General features: G+C 43.8%; 2 protein-coding genes across 3 annotated transcripts in view; both read right to left on the bottom strand.

Moving 5' to 3' along the window:
- Nucleotides 1-25,462, bottom strand: part of KIF15 (kinesin family member 15) — a 162,934-nt gene that overhangs the window by 115,592 nt on the left and 21,880 nt on the right. For both annotated transcript variants that reach the window (XM_077491569.1, XM_077491570.1), the window contains exons 7-8: nucleotides 17,829-18,008; nucleotides 2,525-2,734 (exon numbers count right to left, since the gene is read on the bottom strand). In XM_077491569.1, coding sequence (XP_077347695.1) covers nucleotides 2,525-2,734; nucleotides 17,829-18,008 — 390 coding nt within the window. The remainder of the gene's footprint in view (nucleotides 1-2,524; nucleotides 2,735-17,828; nucleotides 18,009-25,462) is intronic.
- LOC143996493 (E3 SUMO-protein ligase ZBED1-like) lies at nucleotides 8,796-13,374 on the bottom strand. Its single transcript, XM_077491571.1, has 2 exons — nucleotides 12,309-13,374; nucleotides 8,796-11,802 (listed from the first exon to the last, which is right to left on the bottom strand). Exons 1-2 carry the CDS (start codon nucleotides 12,569-12,571, stop codon nucleotides 10,602-10,604), a joined length of 1,464 nt encoding a protein of 487 aa, XP_077347697.1. The 5' UTR covers nucleotides 12,572-13,374; the 3' UTR covers nucleotides 8,796-10,601.

Genomic DNA, 25,462 nt, shown 5'->3' with positions numbered 1-25,462 from the left:
ACAAGTAAAAGGGGGTTTCGGGGGAGAATCTACAGCCACCAGATTATCTACTGCTTCCATTAGAGGTTTCCTGCACCCCACCTGTGACACAGACCCTGGCACCCCAGGTCCAAGCAATATTGCTGAGAAATTCTGCCTGCCTACTGTCTAGGCCTTGGATGTACATGGTGGAATTGGCTGAAAAGCAACCTTCTGCCCAGGACAGGATCCAGTCTACCTGGCGTCATGCAATCAAAACCAGATCGGATGACCAGCAGAATGGTTTAGCAATGGGGAGGGAGAAATTGTCCAAAGCTCCATGTTGTTGCTGGAAGATAAGAGTCCTCAGGCGACCAAGTTCCCCTCACCAACAGGGTGCCAAGGTTTCCACTTCAGCCTGATGGGCTGGAATCCAGTGTGGTGAGCCTTCAAAAAAATGGAATACAAACTCTTTCCAAAGAACTGAATTCTTGAGCCACAAAGCCAAAGACAACCTGGTCCTCAACAGCAAACAAATTGGTCCGTCCAGGGACCCTATTTTACAACGTCAGAATGTTCCATTGTAAAGGTCTGGAGTGAAACTGGCCAAATGAGATTGCTTTAGGGAGGCTACCATCAGGCTCAAGGGATGGGAGAGAGCAATTTATTCCCATCTGGATGTGTACAGGAGCTTTTAGGAAACAAGTGTTAACACCTTCGCCCCCAAGGATAAAACAAATCCAAATGTCTAAGCACAAATTTTGAAATGTTGTCATGCGTTAGTACAACCGTATATATCACATATGTATCTTTTTTTTCAGGGCAAAAATCGGGCTCTCTTTTGGTGGTGAATGGTAATGGATCTCTCCTGATTTTTATCAAAGGAAAAACTGTCTCAAAATTGTATTTTTTTTTTTTTTTTATGTAACTGTATCTTTCATGCTATCACCATAACTTCCACCAAAGAACAACCCAAATTAAAATTCTCCTGCTCCTGACAATTGCAGCGCATGTTAGTAGTTTGTACCTGTAGTACAGCCAAAAAAAAAAAAAAAAAAAAGTATGATGCACATCATTTAGATTTTTTTTAATCCTTCCTAAAAACACACCGACACCTATATTTAAAAAACAAAAAAACCTTTGACCCTGACCCAAAACACTAACCCTGGCACGGACCTAGATCAAACCTTGATCTAGGTATTATTTGAGACAATGCATCGCTCCTCTATTCACAGAAACAAAACAAAACAAACCAAACCACATGCACACTTCACGTATGTACCACTCATGTACCACTCACACCCCCACAGCCTCTGTCACATTTAAAATCAATGCACTGTGTGGGGAAAGATTTGTGAATGAATAAACTACATGCCCTGCCTTCCACTGTGGTAGATGGTTTGTAATTCTCAATGGACTAAGTGGGTAGAGCCGGATAGGGAAGATGAGACACTAGTTACCCATTAGGTCTGCGCTGTGCTGGACAACAGGCAGTGGGTGAATTCTGTAACCCCAAACAGCAGGGTATCTATAAGCTATAGGTTCACCCACTGCCTGCTCTCAGCAGACCTGATGGAGAATGAAGGTCTCTGAATCCACATGAAGATCTGCCTACCCAGGTATAAAAAAAAAAAAAAGAAAAAAAAAAAGAAAAAGAAAAAAAAAACCATCATCTACTACGCTGTCTAAATGAGGAGGAGAAAATGGACACTTCTGCCTCAGTGCACCTCCTTATGCGATATTTGCCCCAAGAGAGGAGAAAAAAAAAAAAAAAAAAAAAAAAAAAAAAAAAAAGGTATATGAATCAGTTTTCCCCACAGGCAGTTGTGCCAAGGAATGATGGAGTGTACAGAGTGTCGTCACCTTTTATGACTTGTCCCGTTTGCATGTACCCAGGGAGCACTTAAAGAGGGATTCCACCAAAAAAAAAAAAAAAATATATTAAAAGCCAGCAGCTATAAATACTACAGCTGCTGACTTTTAATAAATGGACACTCACCTGTCCCGGGTTCCAGCGATGCCGGCAGCCGAGGCCGATCGATCGCTCGGCTGCTGCCGCCACCATTCTAGGTGAGGGAATCAGGAAGTGAAGCGAATCGGCTTCACTTCCCGGTTCCCTACTGCGCATGCGCGAGTTGCGCCGCGCAATAGGAAATCTCCGCGCTGTCACTGGGACCCGTGTGTGTCCCAGCAGACAGCGCGGCAGGGCAGGAAATGGCGTAGACTCCCACGGGAGTCTATGCCCGGAAGTGGGTGTAAATACCTGTCTTTGACAGGTATCTCCACCCCCCTCCCCCCTGAAAGGTGTCAATTGTGACACCGGAGGGGGGGAGGGATCCGATCAGCGGAGGTTCCACTTTAGGGTGGAATCCCGCTTTAAACACTCTGTACATCATTCTTCTACTTCAGTCTCATGTCAGCGTGTGAGCACACGGCATCCGACAATTTAACGCAGACATCTTAAAAAGACCAGTAGTACTATATATCAATACCTCCATGAAGAAAAGAAAAAAAACAAAAAGGGACTGGCTTTCCACATGGATTAAAATATCAAATTTTAGCTCACCTTAAGCCTCACTCCTTCAGTATGAGCGTCTTTCTGTCTTTCTGATCCCGCAAGATCCACAAGGTTAAGTTGTGAAGATCTTATGTTAACAATTTCATTAACCTTTTCCATAGATTCAATTGTGACAGTGAAGACAGCATGAGACCTGGAGGATTCTCTGTTCATCGAGGTTGAAGCTACTCGTCTATTCCGCCATCCAGTAGAAAGAACCTGGCAAAGATAAAATCGAAAAAATTAAAATTAAAAATACAAATAATTATTTTTTATTATAATAATAATAATAATAATAATAATAAATTACCAACAAAACCAAAAGCACTTTACCAATCATAAAAAAATACATTAAAATCAATCAGTTAATGTTCCTTGAATTAGCATTACAGATTGGCAAACAACATTTGGGTGGCACAGTGGTGTAGTGGTTAGTAGTCTCGCCTAGCAGTAAAAAGGGTCGCATCCCAACCACGACAATACCCGCCAAAGACATGCAGGTAGGTTAATTGGCTTCTGTCCAAAATTGGCCCTAGTATATGAATGGGGACCTTGGATTGTGGGCTCCTTGATGGTAGGGACCGATGTGAGTGTGCAATGTACAGGGATAGGGACAATTGTAGACACTCACTCAGGTTGAACTGGATGGACTGGTGTCTTTATTCAACCTTACTATGCAATTACACAGGACACACTTCATATGACAGCTTGGGTTATGCTTACATCTTCATGTGACTGACACTGCCTAAAAAAAAAAACACACAACAGGAATACCCATCCAGGCATAACCCCTCCTTGCTCAGAGAAGCATCAGTTTTGCAGAAAGCAATGAGGACCACTGCCAAGAAAAGGGGATAAAACAAAAATCGTAATGTCTTAACCACCACTGATCAGAACTCCCCCCCCCCCCCCCCCCCCCAGCACTGCCACTCATCCCATTGCCCAAAAGAGTGGTACATCTTAAAATGTACCATAAGGGGTTTTAATACTGAGTGGAAGGGACCCAGGGAGCGCGCTAAATGTCCATGTTAGGGGACTGTTAGGGGTCCTCACAACTTAGGAAAATTTTATCAAGGGGCCACGGCTCTAGTAGGGTTGAGAATCACTGCTCTAAAGCATACATTACTTCGTGCAAGTGAGGTGCATTGAAAGATTTATGTTCTGGTGGCCACCAGGATCCAAATCCAGTGACATATCCAGGGATTATAGAGACGTGTCAAATTCAAAGTTAGCACACACCATGTCTTCTAGGATCCATATCCAAGATAGGGATGCCTCCATCATCCCATCCTTCTACAAAAGGAGAGAGGGGGGGGGGGGGGGGGGGAAGGACTGTGTCCAGGTTTGCACCCCAAGCCTGTGTACCCATGAGAGCTGATCTCACAAACCAGAAGTGATTCCAGAAAAACTTTCCCTTTACACAAAGGAAGTGGGCGATTGTACCCCTGAGATAGCAGAAATCCCAGATAAGGGCAGGGATTCACAGCAAATCCAACCACTTGGGGAGCAATTGCAGTTGTTATACCCTACCTGAAAGGGGGATTTTGGAGATCACTCCATTTTTCTCCCACCCCCAACCTCTCCGCCTGCATAAGGTTTGGCTTGCTGAAGGTCTATAAGCATTTTATACCCCACAGGGCAAGAAAACAAAATACTGAAAATGGCAGTTAAAACTTCTCAAGTCCCTAAATACTCTAAACACTTCTGTGGAATAGTGCTCTGCCCAAGAAACCAGACCCAAGGCCCAACAAAACAGCAGGGGGAAAGATTGCCACCTATTCCCCCCCAAGCCAGAAGTGCTCACCGGTCCATGTAGCTAGGTCAACAAGCCCAAATGTTCACCCATCACGGTGGCTACACCCCGCAGGGCCTTTAGGGACTCCACTCCCACTATGGGGGAATCACTGCCCTGGATCTGTAGATCAAATTACCAGCGAGTTAATCTAGTACACTGCTTTTGCATGTGGGGTCTGGGTACTGTACTCCTTGGCCTACTGGCTGTAACGACTGATTGGGATGAAGCCCTCTATCCCATAAGGGGTGTTAGGAACAGGCCAGGAACCAGGGGGAACTAAATAGTACAAGTTGAAGTCTTTAGAAATGTAGGTAGGCACACCCATCGCCTAAAGGACTCGAACTAAAGACTGAGGTATAGCAGAGTTGAAATGGGATTGCTGAGCATTTTCTGGCCAATGTCCACTCACAATTAGGTTATGGCAGCATAACCCAAGCTGTTCTCAATATGAAGTCATCTGTGCCCAGTGATGTCAATTAAGAAGCAATAAAAACCTGTGGCTAAAAAAGGTCCTCAAACACCTGTGGGAGAGGAGAGAGGAGAGAGGGGATAGGGGAGAGGAGGTGGTTAAACTGAAGTTTACCCTTTAGCTGCTGTCACCAAGGGCAGCACATGGGGGTTTTACACACACCCACACTTCAAAAGCTGTCAACATTAAGATGCAGCTGTACAGCCATCAGGTTCCTAGTAACAACCTGGAATCATGCATTGCGGTTGCAGTTGTCACTTTTCCTGGCTGCTGTGGCTGGGAAAGAAGTGAATGGCTTATCAGCTCCCTGCAATATTAGTAAAAAAATAAATAAAAATTAATTACACCCAAGCACTTCCCCTCCCATAAACAAACACACGATCAGGGGCACCTACATTTGAAAATGTCAACTGCTTTACATGTTACAGGTCACTGGAGTGAGAGCAATAATTCTAGAGACATCATTTATGGTCAACTTCAAGCAGACGACCTGTGAAGAGCAACCCATGGAAATGTGTGTACACAAAATTTTGTGGCCATTTTATTGACACATGCAATTTAACCACTTGACCACTGGGCACTTAAACACCCTTAATAACCAGACCAATTTTCAGCTTTCGGTGCTCTCACATTTTGAATGTCCTTTTTTTCACACAAATAGAGCTTTCTTTTGGTGGTATTTAATCACTGCTGGTTTTTTTTTATGCTATAAAAGAAAAAAAGACTGAAAATTCTGTAAAAAAATGAATTTCTTTGTTTCGGTTATAAAATTTAGCAGATTAGCAATTTTTCTTCATAAATTTTGGCCAAAATTTATACTACTACATATCTTTGGTAAATAGAAGTACAAATTGGTGGATATGATTTGGTCTTTGTGAAAGTCTTGAGACCCTAACATGCCAGAAAAGTACAAATACCCCCCAAATTACCCCTTTTTGGAAAGAAGACATTCCAAGGTATTTAGTAAGAGGCATGGTGAGTTTTTTGAAGTTGTAATTTTTTCCCACAATTCTTTGCAAAATCAAGATTTTTTTTCCCCCTTTTTTCTTCACAAAATTGTCATATTATCAGTTTATTTCTCACACACAGCATATGCATACCACAAATTACACCCCAAAATACATTCTGCTATTACTCCTGAGTACGATACCACATGCGTGAGACTTTTACACAGTGTGGCCACATACAGAGGCCCAACATGCAGGGAGCGCCATCAGGTGTTCTGGAGCACCCAGGCCAATTCTGACATTTCTCTCCTACATGTAAAAATCATCATTTATTTGATAGAAAATTACATAGAACCCCAAAACATTATATATGTTTTTTTAGCAAAGACCCTAGAGAATACAATGGTGGTCGTTGCACGTTTGTATCTCGCACAGTATTTGCGCAGCAATTTTTCGAACGGTTTTGTGCTTTAAAAAAAAAAAATAAATAATAATAATAAAAAAAAAAAAAAACAGTAAAGTTAGCCCAATGTTTTTGCATAATGTGAAAGATGAAGTTACGCAGAGTAAATAGATACCCAACATTTCACCCTTCAAAATTGCACACGCTCGTGGAATGGCGCCAAACGTCGCTACTTAAAAACCCCCATAGGCGTCGCTTTAAATTTTTTTACTGGTTACATACGTTTTGAGTTACAGAGAAGGTCTAGGGCCAGAATTATTGCTCTCACTCTAACGTTCACAGTGATGGCTCACATGTGTGGTTTGAACAGTTTTCATATGTGGGCGGGACTTATGTATGCGTTCGCTTCTGCATGCGAGCACATGGGGACAGGGGCGCTTTAAAAATTTTTTTTTTTTTTTTTTTTTAACGGTTCATTTTACTTTATTTTAGTTTGACACTTTTGTCCCCAAAAATAATTTTTTTGATCACTTTTATTCCTATTACAAGGAATGTAAACATCCCTTGTAATAGAAATATGGCATGACAGGTCCTCTTCACAGTGAGATATGGGGTCAATAAGACCCCACATCTCACCTATAGGCTGGGAAGCCTGAAATAAAAAAAATAAAAAAAACTATTCTGGCTTTGATCGTATTGGCAAGTCGGTAGAAGCACCAGAGGGCGGCGAGGGGGGGGGGGGGGGGGGGGTCTGTCCCCTATTGCCTCCTGTAAGAACGATCAAGCAGCTGAACAGCCGCAATGATTGCTCTTATGGTGTAGGGAATCGCTGGCTGAAAAAGCCGATATCTGAATGATGCCTGTAGCTACAGGCATCATTCAAATATTCCTGCACAAAAGTCAAGGACGTCATATGACGGCTGATGGGCGGGAAGTGGTTAAAATGCATTTTTTTTTTAACACAAAGTTGTCCATTTATACAATATTTCTAACACATAGCATGTACATACCAAAAATGACACCCCAAAATAGATTCTCCTACGTCTCCCGAGTACGGCGATAACACGTCTGTGAGACTTCCACAGCCTGGTCACATACAGAGGCTGAGTACAGCCAAGCATGGCCGACTATGGCTGGGTATTGCAGAGTATTACCGACTATTGTCAGGGCATTGCAGAGTATTGGCAGGGAATTCTATTTGGGACCAAAGCCATAGCCCTCCAAGCATCTCCAGAGATATCTCCACTCCACAGAGTCGAAAGCTTTTGTCGTATCTAGGGTCACCACCACCCGCATTCCCAACTCTTCATGTGTGGCTTGCATGTTGATAACTTCCTAAGATTGAATGAGGTGTTCCTACCCGGCATGAAGCCCGCTTGATCCACGTGGATCAAGAAGAGGATGACCTGATTGAGCCCAATAGCCAAGACTTTGGCTAGTATTTTGATGTCCACCTGTAGCAAGGATATGGGGCGGTAAGATTCTGGGTACCCTGGCTTAGGGATGAGCACTATTGTTGCCTCTGTCATGGACGAAGGCAGTTCTTGTGACTCAGAGGTGGTTATACAATGCCAGTAATTTAGGGATAAGGGTGTCGCTATAATGGGAGTAGTTGTCCTATAAAGATCAGCCAAAAAATCTCTGAACATGGAGGTTAGTGTAGGTGGGTCTGTGATTTCTTGTCCACCAGAGCCACGCAGTGTAATCACCACCGGGGGTCTGTCATCACTATGCACCAAGTACGCATGGAATTTTCCTGCTTTTTCCCCATGTTCAAACATCTTCTGCTTAGAAAAGAAAAGTTTTTGTCTGGCCTTTTGAAATTGGAGTTGGGTAGCTGCTCTAGTGTGTAATTTAAGCGTGTCAGCCTTCGCAGGAGTCGGATTCACAGCAAACTCTCGCTCAGCAACAGACAAATCCGCCATCACCTTACCGAGGGTAACAGCGGCGTCCGCCTTAATCTTATTAATACCAGTTTTCAACACCGAACGGGTGAAGAGCTTGAATGAATCCCACACCGCAGAGGGTGATGCTGAATCGTTGTTTTCAGCAAAGATAAATTTGTTCTCAAGCTCATCATCTTCCGGTAGGAGCGAGAGCCAGAACGGGTTCAAGCGGGACACTCAATGTGATCCAATAGGGACAATGATCCGAGAGTGTCCTGGGACAGACTGCAGCCTCCACCAGGCGAGGTGTTAAACTATGAGAGACAAGTATGAAATCTATGTGGGACATATGAGTAGGAACGTGCGTGTGGGAATTTGTGTCTCCAGGTGTCAGTTAAATAAAAGGTGGAGATGAGCCTAGATAATTTAGTTTCATTGGGAGCGTTCAGGGTGGGTGAAGTCAACTGCAACCTGTCAAGAGTTGGGTTTAGCGTAGAATTGAAATTGCCCATCCAGGCTGCAGGTATTGTGGGGTGACAGGTCATAAAGGACAATCCCTCCTTAATTACGGTGATGTTAAAATGGGGGAGGTATGTAGAAAGCCAATATAAGGAGAGTAGAGCTGCAACTAACGATTAATTTGTCTGTCAACGAATCTATCGATTATTTTTTCGATTAGTCAACGACTATCCGATAATTTTTTGAATGAATCTAGTGTGTTCTTTTTGTGATTAGATAATAATCCTTTGGATAACTTTACAAAAAAATGATACGTACAACTTCTAAATATAATATTTCAACTTTTATTACATTTTTTCCAAAAAGTACTTTAATGTGGTAAAGTTTTTACAGTATAAAAAAGTGCCAAAAATAAAATGTAAACAACACTCTAGCATCAGGCACGAATAATGGTTATGCCATTGCCATTAATTCAGAGCCTGAAGCATTAAAAAAATGCCATATAAAAATGCTACAAAAGCACTGCTGCTCTGCACTGCTGCTCATGCTCAACACTGTAGTGTGTACAAAACACATGAAAGACATAATATATATACACCAAAATAAAGTGCACAAAAATAAAAAGGTAATGCTTTAGGGCATGAGGCATGAAAATTCCATATAAATTCTGCCTAACACTTTGCAAAAGATGCATTCTGAAGGCATTGTGTGTTACCTTACTACTCAACCACACATAATGCCTTCAGAATGCATCTTTTGCAAAGTGTTAGGCAGAATTTATATGGCATTATGCCTCTTGACCTAAAGTGTTATTGTTTAACACCACAAAAATGCTGGTCAACATACAATAACACTATGTATTGTAATCATCTTTGATTGAATTAAATACATAGTATTATTGTAGAGAGTGCTGATTGAGCAGTATTTATGTGTCGTGTTACTTTAATTCTAATGCAAAACATACCTGAGGAGGTAACATAGTTTTCAAGAAGGAGGCGGAGCCATATCCACAAAAGCACTGCTGCTCGTGTCTGAACTGCTGCTCAACACTGTGTTTGCAAAAAAAAACACAAGTGGCAAAAAATACAAGGTAACGCTTTAGGGCATGAGGCATGAAAATGCCATATAAATTCTGCCTAACACTTTGCAAAAGATGCATTCAGAAGGCATTGTGCAACAATGTGTGGTACTAACTAACCTTACTACTCAACCGCACATAATACCTTCAGATCAGAATGCATATTTTGCAAAGTGTTAGGCAGAATTTATATGGCATTATGCCTCTTGACCAAAAGTGTTGTTGTTTAACACCACAAAAATGCTGGTCAACATACAATAACACTATGTAATTGTAATCATTGATGATTGAATATATAGTGTTATTGTAGAGTCAGAGTGCTGATTGAGCAGTATTTTTGTGGTGTGTTACTTTAATTGTAATGTAAAACATACCTGAGGAGGTAATAGTTTTCAAGGAAGGAAGCAAGGAGGAACCAAGCCCACCAAAAGCACTGCTCAACACTGTGGCTGTGCAAAAATATGGCCAATACAACACTGAAGGCAGCCATGAGCCATCTCAACATAAATACACTAATACAGCCCAACAAGAACACAACACAGTCATGACAAGTGCAAAAGGTTGGGGGCCTGTGTTACTTCCTCCATTACAATGCTATATTTTAGCATTGCAATGGAGGAAGGTTAGCATATCAACATGCTCAGATGTTAGGCTTGCTCTTTTTTTAGTCACAATGTTGCCAGCAACTGAGAAAAGCCTTTCAGATGGGGTTGATGTTGCAGGCACAGACAAGTAACTCTTTGCCAGCATGGCCAAGATGGGAAACCTCTTTTCATTTTCCTTCCATTTCAGCGGATTTTCTTCCTTTAGAATAGCCTGCTCACTGAAATACATGTATATCTCATTCCACACAACTTCACTGTGGGTTTCTTGATCTTGGATGTGACCAGTGTCATCCTCGCCATTACTGTGGTCGTCATCTGAATCTGAAGAACCGAGCAAAGTGTCTAACAGAGACACTTGCCTCTTCTCAGAAAATTTCATGTCTGCACTGGTTGACCGTTGTTCCTCACATCGATGTTGCGTTTGCTCTTCCTCGTATCTTCTTTTCACTTCAAGAGCAAGAGCTTGGACCTTGGAGGTGAACTTTTAAACTGAATTTTAGTTTGCGGAATCTGGGGTCCAGGGCTGCTGCAATAATCTCTGAATTTAGTTTCCCGCTCCCATCTTGATGTCATCTCCTGTGCAGCAACACTTTGGAAAGCTTTAACTGCTGCTGTCTCGCAAATTGTGTTCTGTATGGATTTCTGGAGGCCCTTTACCAGAGGAGGTAGAGCAGAAGCAGTCACATAGGACTCTCCACTCAAGAAAACAGTAGCACACTCAAATGGCTTCAGGACTTGTTCCACTTTCTCAAGTAAGCTCCACTGATCATGTTTTAAATCTAGGAAGCGCTTCCCTCGTGGTGTGACATCAGGATCGGAAAGCGTTGCAGTCACAGACCACCTCTGTTCAAGCAGGCGGCTGATCATGTGTAAAGTACTGTTCCATCTTACGGATACATCATTTATTAGTGTGTGCTCAGGGGTACCCATTTGTTGCTGCTTTGCTTTAAGCTTTGTAGTGGCCAGCTCACTTTTTTTTAAATGTTCCACAAGGCACTTTGCAGCCCTCAGGGTCTTGCTGATCTGGGGATCCCTCAGGGCATGGTTGACAACTAACTGCAATGTATGACCAGCACACCTGAGAGAAGAGATGCCATGCTTTTCTTCCAAAATATGCAGAGCAGCGACAACATTTGCAGCGTTATCATGGACAACTACATTTACATTGGCCATGGATATCTCAAACTTTTCAGCTGCTTTTTCCACCCAGTTAGCAATGTTTTCAGCTGTGTGCCGATCTTCAAGTGGCATAGTGGTCAGATTGTACGATGTAAGATTCCAGTCTTCATTGATGAAGTGGCATGTGACACCCAAGTATGCCTCTGTGGCAATGCTGGTCCATGCGTCTGTGGTGAGAGCTATTTTTGATTTCACATCTTTGAGTGATTCTTTCAATCTTTCAAAATTCTCCTCATATTTCTTCTCCATCAGCTTAGTGAAATGGGACCGGGAGGGAAGTGTGTATCCTGGGTAAAACGTGTTGATCATCTCACGAAATCCTTGACCGTCTACAATGGAAATTGGTCTCATATCTTTTACAATCATGTTGAGTATGCTATTGGTATATGCAACGGCCATTTGGGGTGAGCAAACAGTGACATCCTTTTTATGGAAGAAGAACTCCTGTACACAGCTTTGCCTCTTCCTGAGAAAAAAAAAAAAAAGACACAATAATAATTAACATTTAGGAACCTGAACCAAGTTTAACCAACATGCTGCATCAATGCTGCTAATAATGTACTTGTACTGCATATTTAAAAGAGGGCACGGGTAGTGTAGTAAATGTCTGTCTGCAATTAAATTAATATTATATTGTTGCTGCTCTGTGTATTGGAAGAAAAGCATGGCATCTCTTCTCTCAGCTCATACATTGCAGGAAGTTGTCAAACCAAGCCCTGAGGGATCCCCAGATCAGCAAGACGGCTGCAGTGCAAAAAGTGCCTTGTGAATGTGAAACATTAAAAAAAAAAAAACATGAGATGGCCACTAAAAAGAAATTAGCAAAGCAACAAATACCCCTGGCCCCTGAGCATGCACTAATAATGATGTATCTTACTTACTAGCAGTAGCAGCATGAGCAATAATATATTAATAAATATTGACCACAAATTACTCCCAAAATGAACAAAATACTAGTAAGTAAGTACTTACAAAGATGGCTCGTCCGTTTGAGGCCGTAGTGCGCCAGGATGTTTTCTTCTGAGGTGCTCGTGCATCGCAGTAGTGCTGCCGTGGTACGCCAGTTCGGTTTTGCAGAGGGAACAAAGGACCATTTTATCTGGCCTCTGTTTAAAGAATTCCCATACCTTTGAAAGTCGTGGTCTGGATTTTCGTGCTGCACCGGAACTTTTTTCCCCATTCCCGGGAGTGGGAGTGGGAGCAGGAGCAGCAGCTGCCGCCGCCATTACCGCCATTTACCCGCGAGATGACACGTGTGTGACGCGTCGACGCCATTTACGCACGTCGACGAATTTTCTTAGTCGACGTAGTCGATTACGTCGACGTGTCGTGGCAGCTCTAAGGCCGGGTTCACACTGCTGCGGGGGGAGATCCGGATGTGATTCGCACCGCACTGCAAATCACATCCGATCTCCGTAGCGATGCGAGTTCAGCCATACAGATAGTAAAACTCGCACGGGACCCTTTTTTTGGTCCGCAACAGAATCGGATCGCATGGGTGTTCACACCATGCGATCCGATTCCTGTGCGAGTCTGCAGATCGCACTGCGATATGCGGACGGATCTGGGGGTGTCATTAACATTTCACTGACACTCCCAGCCGTTCGCATAGGGCAGTGTGAACTGCCGGTGGGAGTCATGCGATGCGGGAAAACGCTGCGGATTCGCGGCGTTCCCGCATCGCTGTGGTGTGAACCCAGCCTAAAGGAGAGGTTCACCATATAATTTAGCTGAGAGAAATACACACCACCCCTGTACGTCAGTGGATAACTCACCCAACTCAAAATGTACCGATTTGGCAACCAAAATTGAGACCCCTCTGGCATGAGATGAGTGGGTAGAATGGAATGCCCAACCGACCCATGGTCGGCGAAATGCCATCTGAATGCTCCCCTCAACATGCGTTTCTGTCGAGGCTATTACATCTGCATGTTGTTTCTTGAGGAAAGCGAGGACCGCTTTATTGTCTCGCGTACACCCCTCACATTCCATGCGATAAACTTTAAAGACATGATGGCGGAAAGTCATGGAAATCAATTAGCAAAATCATGATTTCAATAGAAATATCTCGCAGAACATATATAACAATTCACATAACCCCTTTCCACGAGGCGGTACCTGCTGTCCAAATTTGGTATGCACAAAAAAACCAACAAAACTATAACAACTCCTTCCCCCCTCCCTGCCCCACACCCCACCCAACTGGTGCGGGCTTGTTCCCTGAACTGTTGCATCCTAACTGGTGAATACGCTGTCTTCCAATATATGCATATATGGTAATACAATATACCGAGTTCCCGGCTTATGTATCGAGCCGGTGATGCCAGCCATATCAATAGATCAGGATAGGTCAGGGTTCTCCCACTACCCTGTAGTTTACTGTCAATAACCAACCATCTCCAGAAAAATGTCCAGTCAGCATTATAGCGATTCCCAGTGGTGTGTGGGGTAAAGTCTTGCTGCAATCTGCATGAAGTTGGTAGGACTCCGCTGCCCGGCAGCTCCACATTCAGTGTGGTCTTGAGTAGTATGTAAATACAAGCAATAAAACAGGTAGGATCAATACGGCTCCCATGCCTTAAATACCTGAGATTTATGTTCTGTACTCACATTGAGGTAATAATGGTTTCCCAACGGCCCCTGCAGTGGGGGTCTGGCTGGCATGCGGTGCGCCCGCTCCACTGCAAACATGGGGAGAAGGATTCCCACCCGGAGGCAGTAATAAGGAGTTGTTCCAGGAACGTGGTAGTGTCCCTCCCCTCAGTCCCCTCTGGCAGGCCAATGAAGCGTAAATTGCATCTTCTCAGCCTATTCTCCATGTCATCCTGCTTAGCCTGGAGTTGGCGGATCTGTTGTTGCATGCGGTCGGAGGATGACTGCAAGGGCGGAACAGCGTCCTCCACTATGCTCAGCCTGGTTTCTGAGCTTTTGAAAGTCTTGCCTAATGAGGAAAATATCCATTTTCACCTACTCCATTTGCGCTGTAAGTGAGGTTCTGCACAAATTGCTTCAGTCTATCAGTGTCATTTGTTGGTTGTTCACCCCCCCTCACCTTCTGTGAAGTGTCCTCGGCCTCCATAGCACTCTTTTCCCGTCTGCGAAATTGATCTAGTTTTGCCGCTGCCACCTTTTGCGATTTCATTGGTGGGGTCTGGGGTGACTCTGCAATCAATGCCAATCACACGCAGGGTGGTCCTGTAGGCCACAGGGCCCGAATACAGCGTCCAGTGATTTGGGTATACCAAGATGGCCGCCGGCTCCAGGAGTAGGCCGAAGCCGGGGACTTTCCTAGTTCTGCCGGCTGCCGAGCAGGAGATCACCGCTCTGCATGGGTCGCCGCCAAACCAAGAGGCTCCGGGGGTTAGCTGGGAGATGGTGAAGATGCCCAGGTACCTTTACAGGTGATGTAGTGATCGATTTAGGTGCCACAGGAGTAATTTGCAGGATTAATAGCTGGAGCTCTGATCACCACATCCTACCCCATGCAGCGTCAGGCCACGCCCCCGTTCCCATTTTCAAGGGTCTTTGCTTATAGAAAACATATATGTTTGGGGGTTTTATCTAATATTTAGGCCAGAAAAGTGCCAAAAACAGCAAAAGGGCTAAAGCAGTATTAAACCCAAAACTTAATGTTATATTGCAACTCATCAATCACTAGATGTAGTGGCCATATATTAGTTCTCTGCCCCCCTCCCCACCCGTTTCCACAGTAATCTGGCAAGTAACACCCCTCCTTTATTAAAGTGCCCCCACTTTGGACAGAAGCATTGTCAGTCAGTCTAGGGGAGGGAAGTGTTAGTTCTACTAGTAGATTTAGATACAGTAACAAATTGAAGCCAAACTCCAGGAAATACTTTATAAATCAGTTATAGCAAACATTTTTTGCCCCTTTTGAGATAAGGGTTATAATTGAACAGATATTTAGTAGGGGTGTAAAATATAAAAAAATAAATAAATAAATAAATAAATAATAAAAAAAAATGCAAGCGACCAGAAAAAAAAAGAAAACGTTGTTGGGTAACGTCATCCCGACTTGCCCCGCCCCTCCGGGGAGAGCGCTCCAAGCGTGTCTGTCAACCGTTTTGTAATAAATGCAGTTATAATCCATTACGCAGCCACCTCTGTATGTGCTTTTTAAAAAATATGCAGCTTCATACCTCATTTCTTAGTCTGTGTAACTGTATATGCTCATATAACTGACCGGTCTGTCCTGCCCCTCTCACGTCTCTCCTGACGTCAGCCCCACCCACCTCTCTTCTGATCTGATAGCTAGTCGGTGGGCGGGGCTGAGAACTCCCACTGACGTCAGGAGACGAGAGAAGCGGGCCGGACCAGGCAGTCACATATACAGTTATACACACACTAAGAAATTAGGTATAGAGCTGCATATATTTTAAAAAGCACATACAGCTTGGCACTTAATGGATATAACACTACATTTATTACCACACAAGTATTAACAGCAGTATGTAGAGTACAAATGTATTTGTACTCTACTTACACTGGCTCCTACAGGTGCTCTGTGCCGACATTTCCCCGGCACCCGCCATTTGCACATTCCACTGTTTTAACACTTGGTGTGCTGGAAGGTGCAAGCGGGGGAGCACAGAGAAATGTCAGCACAGAGACAGTAGTACAGGGATCTTCACAGGGCTGTTTGTCAGTTGTGGATTCTAATCCCTCATGATCTCCCAGCAGCCGTGTGTGTGTGTGTGTGTGTGAATTCCTGAACCCTGTAGTGCACCCTTTAAAGCAAAGTTCTACTAGTTTTTTTAGTTTAAGTCAGCAGTTACAAAAAATGTAGCTGCTGACTTATTAAACTGACACTCACTTGTCCCACGGTCCATCGATGTGGCCTCCATGGAGCCCTGCTCCTCGGCGCTGTCATATCTACTGTGGGCAGTGGCACCCACGCACTGTGCTCTGCCATTGGCCAGCCAGCCAATCTTCTGGGACCCGTGTTGTGTCCCAGAAGATCGCTGGCGGGGGGGGGGGCGTCTAGGACATGAGGGGAGTCCCCTAGATGGCCGGGACCGGAAGTACCACAAAAAAAAAAAAAAAAAAAAACACATGCCAAATGTGGCATGTCAGGGGGCGAGGAATGAATGCTTAAAGCAGAAGATTCACTTTTGGATGGAACGTCGCTTTAAGGGAGTTTATGCTTTAAAGAAAAAAATAAAAATAAAAAAAGCAGAGTTGCAAAAAATGTTGTTTTGCTTATTAAAAGTCAGCAGCTACAAAAAAAATAAAGAATAAAAAGCGTATCGTCCGACTTTTAATAAAGAGACACTCACCTGTCCCACAATCCAGAAACGTGGCCACCTGAAACCTCCACTCTCTCCTCCCCCCCCGCCGCTGCCTGTGCACTGTGCTGGCAATACTACTGTGGGCAACTGGCTGTGACAGCTTGCAGCTTTACATCCAGGTTGCCATGTCTCACTGCGATGTCCTGCATAGCAGGGGAATCTTCTGGGACTTGTGATGTGTCCCAGAAGATTGCAGGGAGGAAGGGCCGCCTAGGCGACCCAAGCGGAAGTGGGAGCGCGTCACTAACCATAATGCACCACGGAATCAAATCGTTGACCAGATAATCTAATCGTGAGACCAGTGAAGATGCGCACCCCTACCAGTGTTAAATGGGCAGTCTTATTACTGTAACTGCAATCACCATATGGATCACTATATAAAAATAAAAGGCCTAAAAGAGAAAATATAGACATTGCAAGCTTAAATATAGCAAAAGGTTTGCTTTTGGGTTTTAAAGGAGAAGTATGAGTTTGGCTTTTTTTCCCCATAATCATACTTACCTACCTAGGTGGATGCAGCATCTGTCCCCGGCATCTCTTCACTAAGAACCAAGCCATCAAACACCGTTGATGGCTCAGTTCTCTCGGCTCCCTGAGAGGAGAGCTGCTGACAATCAACAGCTCTCCTGCAGTGGAGCACTGAGCTATGGAGGAGCGGAGAGCGGCCGTCTCAGCGGCTCGCTGAGAGGCTGAGACTGCCATCAGTCCAGGCACCTGGGAGATCGACTTCCGAAGTTGGGATGACGTGGTGCCTAGACTAATCTTGGTGACGTGAGCAGGAAGTGGACTTCAGCCCGCTCTGCTGAAAACAGGTCACAGGAGTGCAAAGCGAATTGCACTCCTGTGACCATTAGGAGAAGCTCAGCCTAACAAGCCCAGACTGGACTTCTTTAATCCTGCTTTTAAAGGCCAAATTTACACACTTGCCCTGCAATAAAACATACATTTTACTGAATGAAAATAAATCTAGTAGAAAGTAAAAATGCCATTCTTGCAAACGTGGCTGGTTCACATCTATGCACTGCAGCTTTGAGTTTTTAAAAGGGAATCTATATTTTCACACCACTCACAGGCATCTTCATGAATGCCTCAACACAAAGGACATAAATATGAATAGCCCAAGGCCAAATAAAAAATATGGTCCAACACCTAGAATTCTCCTAATGTTGCAGATTTATGAACTTACCTGGTATGCCTCTGCAGCAGAGGCCACTGCTTGCTCCACAGCACCAACAATAAAGACTCCTTTCTTTATATGTTCCCTAAGAAAAAGTCCCGCAGATGCAGAGTCCAGCAAGTCAAATATCTGTTCATTGTAGATTTCAATAAATGAACATTTACACAGAAAACTTTTCCCATCACCAGCCTGAAAAAGTAAAAACAGATGTTAAAAAGGGTTTTATTGAGAAGAAAAGAAAAACAGTTTTTTGTACTAACCCTAAAATCCTTTTCATGAATTTCATCAATGGGGGGGGGGGGGAAGGAAAAAATAAATAAAAAAAAAATAAAAGGGGGGGGGGGGGGGGGAGAGAAAAATAAATAAAAAAAGAAGTAGGGGAGGAGGAAAGAAGAACCAAAGCCGTTTCATCTATACATCTGTGATCTGTCTTTAGACAACAGCAGGCTAAAGCCCGCTTTCCAAACACATAAACAAAAACAGCGTTGTTCCCATACACACTTCTACACCAATTAGTCATATTATGAAAGTCTACATGAAAAGTTCTCTTGTCCTAGGTGCTGCAGCTCTCACAAATCCACTGGGTGGTGGACATGAATCTGAATATATCTTTGCGTTGTTAAAGCCCACTGTCTGCATGGCGTCATTCAGCCGGTCCAGGTTCCGGAAAGATCCCAAATTTACAGTTGGTATCCACGCAGATACCTGGAGCACCAGCTGGCTCAGCCTCTCATTGAGCCACTGGGAGACTGAGCCGGCCACTCCCACCCCCTCCACAGCCCAGCAAGCCAATGACTGTCAGTTGCAGGCTGAAGAACAAGAACTGAGGAGTGTCTGATCGCTCAGTTCTGACTTGGAGGCAGCAGGAGACCGCTGCAACTATCTAGCTGAGTATGAATGTTTTTTTTTTTTTTAAAGATATACTTCTTTTAAACTGCTGGATGATGATGATTGGGAAAAAAAATAAATCAAACCACCACATACATACACACACACACACGCCAGCCCAGGATAACCACTTGTACTCCATCATACCTCATTTTTTTGGCAAAAGGAAATACATTTTTAAGCGGCAATAAAATCAAAACCATTATATTGCAGTTTACCAATCATTACCCCCCCCCCCCCCCTCGTTTTCACCTGGTGATCTGTCCAGTAACACACCTCCCATCTTAGGATGCCTACACTCTGGATGGAGAAGCAAGAGGCACCTTTGGACAGCAGCACTGTCAGTCTGGTGGATGGGTAGTGTTAGTGTATCTATCAAAATTAACACTTTTAAATAGTTACAGAAAAAGTCTATCCTTTTGCGATAAAGGTTTTACAAAAATAAGAGTGGACCGTTGTAAGCACCTCGGTCAGTGTTAAAAAAAAAATAAAATAAAAAAAAAAAAAAAAAAACAAACACACAAACATTGGGAGGGATACAGGAAATCTTAAACTGTTGGGGCAACCAAACAGGGTCCAACTGTTGGGGTAGGCAACAGCTATAAAATACACCAACAGAAAAAAAAATAAAAAATAATAATATCAGACGAGGCCAGAACATCCACATGGTCAAACGTGGAGGATATTTAAACAGAAAATCTGGAAAACAGCCTGTTGCCAAAGAACCCCAGAGGCACTTACAATCCATGTAGAGTACCTCAACAGGAAAGGGTGGCATTCTGTCCGAGTATACATTGCACAATGGTCTGAGAAACAATGAAGTGATGAAATGGGAAGCTGGGCTACCAATAAGAAAGATAAAAAAATAATAATAATAATAATAATATCTCTTTCTGAAGGAAGCAGTAGCTGTGAGAAATTATTAGGCCGATCCAGGAAATGAAGGGAGATCAGATGAAAGTGGAGCAAGACAGGGAGGGACAGAATAAGGCCCCTGTCACACGGACGATCCGTTCAGGTCCACCTGTCAGTTTTTCAGGCGGACCTGAACGGATGCTCCATAGAGGTTTATGGAGCGTTGGATGTGAGCAGGGACAAGTCCGCTGACATCCAACCCGCTCCGATCCAAAAAAGTGTGATGGAGGAAAAAGCCATTTTTCCATCCTTCATCGGATCGGATGACGATGGACACTGTGGTCCTTCGTCACCCGATCTCCCATAGGGGAGAGCGGCGCTGTGACAGGTCCGTCCCTGCGCAGTGTGCAGAGACAGACCTGTCATCTTCCTGCTCAGCGGAGGTCGCTCCGGCGATCTCCGCTGAGCAAACGGATATCCACTGGGCAGATCAGCACTGATCCGCCCTGTGTGAAAGGACCCTTAGGAGTAGCAAGAGGTTCTGAGCCTCAGCACCACCTGCTCAGAAACTCCCATTGCAGGGGTGATGGCAGTGCAGAGAGAACTAAATTCAGATCCTCCATAGTCATGGGAGACACTTGGCACAAAGGTCTTAAACAGGATTGCAAGTGCAGGGACCTGACCCACGATGGTGCCAAGGGCCTAATTCTAGTCCAGACCCATCTCTAAAAATGAAAGGATATATCCCACAGAATTTCCTCCCATCAAGCCAAGAGTGCCCTTCATGTGCAGCGATAGACCTTGTGAAGCTTTTAGCATTATGGGAATACCCGATTAAGAGATGGCATTGTCCCTCAGAAGCTGGAATTTAAAAAACAGCCATGCCGCAAAAGACAGCAAACATTAAGAAGATTGGTAAAATTGAGAAAAGATTTGGACGAGCTGAAAGAGCCCACAGAGCATTCACTAGTAGACTCATCAGGTCCACAACCACATGGGCCAATCTGGAGCTATAAAAAAGGTGCACCGGAATGCCTTTCATTGCAATGCTGCAAAGCAGATGTGGAAGGAGAGGGATAGAGCAGAGGGTACTGATCCCATGGAGCTACAAAAGCATCCACTGCTTCCACTAGCGTATATCTGTGCCTGGAGAAAAACCTGTCCAGTGTGATGACCTTGGATGCCAGCCAAGACTGGCCTCTCCAACCTTTGACAGGCCCTGAATCCTCAGGAGGTATAAGGACTATTCCGCTAGGTCCTGGCTGTCAGCTGAAGAAGTCGGCCTGCCAAAGTGTCCACGCCTGGGATGTGAATGGTTAACACATCTGCACTACCTCTTACCCCAGAAAGACTTCTAGTTCCACCTTGACCAGGAGACCAGATTGTTCCAATCCCAGTTCATTGCACTGACAATGTGCCCAGGACAGGTTCTGAGAAGCCTGTGGTCATATACAGCAGGCAAAATGCATTGACTGTGGCTCTAGAGTGCCAGACATGCCGACAAACAGCTTGGCAGCTCACTGAGCTCAACAGCAGCCAGACATCACAACGCCTGAACAGGCCTACATGAACAGCAACGAACACCAGTGGTCGACCTAGAAGTCTAGATGGAGTCTCAGTGAAGGGAACATATGTTGCTTAACAAAACCCCAATATGGGTGCCACACAGTGACTTACTCTGCTGTGTGAGCACAATGGCTATACTATGCTGATGCCATTATAAAGGTGTGCTTTAAAGTACGAACAGGCGGAACTGTCAGATATTTTCCCCATGTGCTCCTGCTATTGAACCGGAGGATGGTGACCTAATGTTACTCCTCATGTGTGGATGATCATATGTATAAACCAGGGTTTAGCTGACCTGCTCCATATACAGTGGGGAAAGTTATTATTTTAACCCCTGTAGATTTTGTAAGTTTGTCCGCTTAAGAAATTAAGAATCTATAATTTTTTTTTTTATCATAGGTATATTTTAAATGATAGAGGCAGAATAGCAACTAAAAATCCAGAAAAAATAAATAAAAAAACACATGATACAAAATGTTATAAATGGAGTTGCAATTCAGTGAGTAAGTAGAAGTATTTGATCCCCAAGCAAAACATTACTTAGTACTTGGTGGAGAAGCCCTCGTTGGCAAGCACAGAGGTAAGACGTTTCTTGTAGTTGGTGTAGCGGTACCCCCGTAGAGGCTGCTGAGTGTTGTGGTCCATCTGTTACCTTGCCCCAAGCCAGGCACACATTTCTCATTCACCCTCAGGCAGAAAACCAGTCCTTGAACTTAGTTTTGTATTTTTGTGGAGGGGAATAAACTTGGATGGGGGATGGGAGATTCATGAGATGCCCAAACTGATTGCAGAAAAAAAAAAAAAAAAAAAAATTATATATAACCAACTATATACACCTCCAGCAGATCACCTCTCAACACCACAAGCACATCACTTGCACACACTTCCTGGACAAACTAGCACTGATTTGTAGGCCTGACTCTGGCTCAGCGAGGCCTAGGGTGAATGCCCTTTGCAGGCAGGGACCGTGGGCCCCTATGGTGTAGCAATATTGTAGTCCTTAATGCTAGCTGTCCATATTGCTACTGCTTCCAGTCCCACCTCTTCGGGCACTGCCAGACCTCCTCCTGGCTGCAGCTACCCCTTTCCACTGTTCGTGCCACCACAATCCTGCAGACTGGCTCTGCACTCATCCCAGTCCTCTCAGGCGTGTCTCCCAGTCCTCCCGACTACATGAACACTCACCAACCCTTTTGGCGTATTTACAGCATATACATTACACTATAGACCTAACTAAAGGTCCCTGTAGCCAACAGCAACATAACATCACATTTTGAGCCAGAGCACCCCCACGCAGGTTCTTGGCTCCAGCAAGAGATGGATGGACAGCCGTCCCATCCAAAGAGATCCTGTGAAGACAAAAACACTACACTACAACATCCCATCCTAACAGCTACCTACACACAGTCAGCAGGATGCTAACGCTCTCCTGAAAAAACAAAAAACCCCATGCAGATCTCCAGACCACATAAGTCACCTCAAATAAAATTTTCTTCTTGTTCTTTCAGGAGGGGGTATTTGCCAGCTGACAGAAAACAATAGTGGGAGAGAAGAAAAAAAAAAAAAAAAAAAAAAAAAAAAAAAAAACACAACAACAACAACAACACACACACACAGCACAAGTAGACAGTTCTCTTTGGAGTTCCTGGTGGGAGGGGAGGGGCCCCTCACCAGACTGACAGGCTCCTTAAAAAGAGTTAAAGTAGGAACCAGACCTCACCCAGCTTCTACCAATAGGAAAGTCCATCCATCTGGCACAGGACAGGGTGGTGGGCCAGTTTGATCCTGCAAGTCAGGGAGAAAACACAATCTGCAACCTTCTGGCAGTTTCTGTGGCCATTTCCATGGTGGGCTGTATATCCCAACAGTTCTCATGCATAGAAATGCAGGTCGGGCAGTCGCTTCCTGCCACCCCCTTCCTCCCTGATGGAGACAGGGACTCCTCGCAGGCCATTCTGTCTTCATGACCATTATTCTGTTCTTGCAAATTGCTCTCTCCCGCCTCCATTCCTTCTGAGTGCCCTCAAAACGGGCCCAGGTCTCCTCAAATTAGCACCTGCAGAGGTTTCGGGATATGCAGGTACTCCCAAACCAGGTCATCCTCCCACTCTCCCCGGGAGTTCTCAATGTCCAGACCCAACTCTAGACCAACTTTGCACTGAACTTCACGCTGGAGCCTGGGCAGTTCTCTGGGCTTTCCTTTTCCTAGAAGGGCACCAGCATCATCGGACCTCTTGAACCACTGCCTGTATTCAGCTACTTTTTTCTGGGTGGTGGAGGGTCTTTTTAAGAAGAGTCTGCTGCTGATGGGGGTTCCCATAGCTGGATCGGGCAGAGCTCCACCCTTGGACTGGAACTCCAGGACCTGGGAACCTCCCATCTCTAATTCCTCCCATCTCCCATTCCTCCTCAGCACCTCCAGCACATCACTTGCACTTCCCGGACCAGCTAGCACTAATTTGTAGGCCTGACCCTAGCTCATCCAGTGTGCTGGAGGAGATGCATACTTTCACATTATGCAATTGCCTTACAGGCACGGGGTGTTTTTTTTTTTTTTTGTAAAACCGCTACGGTTTATAACCGCTTTAATGCTAAAGAGCAAAATTTTGGTCTCATTTGACCACAACACATTCTCCCAATCCTTGTCTGAAACAATTAGATGTTTATTGGCAAACGTCAGATAGGCCTGTACATGCATGTGCCTTCTTGAGGAGGGGACCTAGCGGGTGCTGCAGGATTTCAATCCATGGGCCGATCCCTGACTTTTCACATGATCATCCTTACCCCAGGGGGTAAAAGCTTGCATGAAGCGCCAGACCGAGGGCGATTGATGGTTATTTTGTATTTCTACCATTTTCAAATATTCGCTCCGACAGTTTACATGGCCTTTTAGCCGATTAAAGCCTTGTGCAGGTCTACAATCTTGTCCCCGACATCCTTTGACAGCCCTTTGGTTTTACCCACGATGGGGAGTTTGAATGGAAGAAAGATTCTGTGGACAGGTGTCTTATTACACATAATGAGTTGTCGTTTGGTTCTGTCAATTTTAAGAAGGCGCTCCTATCTGTATACCGCATACTGTAGCCAGTGTGTGGGAGCCAGAATTATTGTTGGTCAGTAGGGGATCAAATACTTCTTACTCACTGAACTGCAACTCAAATTTATAACATTTGTATCGTGTTTTTTCTGGATTTTTGGTTGATATTCTGTCTCTATTATTTAAAATACACCTATGATTAAGGCAGCAACAATCATTTTCATAATCGATTAATAACCTTAAAAATAAAAAAATAAAGTGTGGTGTATAATTTAGTTAAGTTTAAAAAAACTAATAAAAAAAACACTTTATTTTTAAATATCAGGAACCAACTACAGTATATGGTTAAGGAACAAAATCTCTAATCCACTCTGAGAATAACAGAGATAGATACTGTATATACCATTAGAGGAGATATATACTGTATACACTATTAGAGGTCGAATCTGGCAAATATCAGACTCAGATCATTTTTTTTCACTTAAAAGAAAAAAAATTAGACTGTTTTGCAGATTTTCAAACAGAACTGTAATACATTATATGCTGGCCATACAAAAACAATGTCTTCCTCGATTTTCTAATAGTGGGGTCAAATCAACATTCTTTTTCAACCACAGTGGCGGGAAAACACACATTTAACCCCTTGATCACCCTCTAGTGTTAACCCCTTCACTACCAGTGACATTTACACAGTAATCAGCGCATTTTTATTGCACCAATCGCCTTTATAAATGTCAATGGTCCCAAAAACGGTGTCAAAAGTGTATGATTTGTCTGCCGCAATCCAAAAATGGCAGATCACTGCCATTACTAGTAAAAGCAAAAATCTTTCCCATAGTTTGCAGACGCTATAACTTTTGCGCAAATCAATCAATATACGCTTATTGCAATTTTTTTTTCTTTTACCAAGAATATGTACTGGCTTAAACAGATGAAGAAATGTGTGTTTTATTTTTATTTATTTATTTATTTATTTTTTTAACATTTTTGAGGATATTATAGCAAAAAAAATTCTCTTTAAAATTGTTGTCGTTTATAGCGCAAAAAAAAAAAAAAAAAATGCAGGGGTGATCAAATGCCACCAAAAGAAAGCTCTATTTGTGGGAAAAAAAGGATGCAAATTTCATTTGGGTACAGCATCGCATTACAACACAATTACCTGTTAAAGCGATGCAGTGCCAAATTGTAAAAAGTGCTCTGGTAAGAAAGGGGGTAAAAACTTCCAGGGCTGAAGTGGTTAAAGCGGAGTTCCACCCATTTAAAAATAAGCAGCTACAAAAAGTATAGCTGCTGACTT

This window comes from Lithobates pipiens, unplaced genomic scaffold (genome assembly GCF_037356315.1).
Source record: "Lithobates pipiens isolate NorthernLeopardFrog02 unplaced genomic scaffold, aLitPip1_a1.2 Scaffold_19, whole genome shotgun sequence".
Classification (NCBI taxonomy): domain Eukaryota; kingdom Metazoa; phylum Chordata; class Amphibia; order Anura; family Ranidae; genus Lithobates; species Lithobates pipiens.
The sequence above is the reverse complement of the archived record's forward strand: the minus strand, read 5'-3'. Positions and strand labels throughout refer to the sequence as shown.

Excerpts from the sequence above, each read along its gene's own strand:
- LOC143996493 (XM_077491571.1), bottom strand. The coding sequence starts at position 12,571 with ATGGCGGTAATGGCGGCGGCAGCTGCTGCTCCTGCTCCCACTCCCACT. Across the intron at positions 11,803-12,308 it reads CAAACGGACGAGCCATCTTT|GAAGAGGCAAAGCTGTGTAC; the intron begins GTAAGTACTTAC and ends TTTTTTTCTCAG.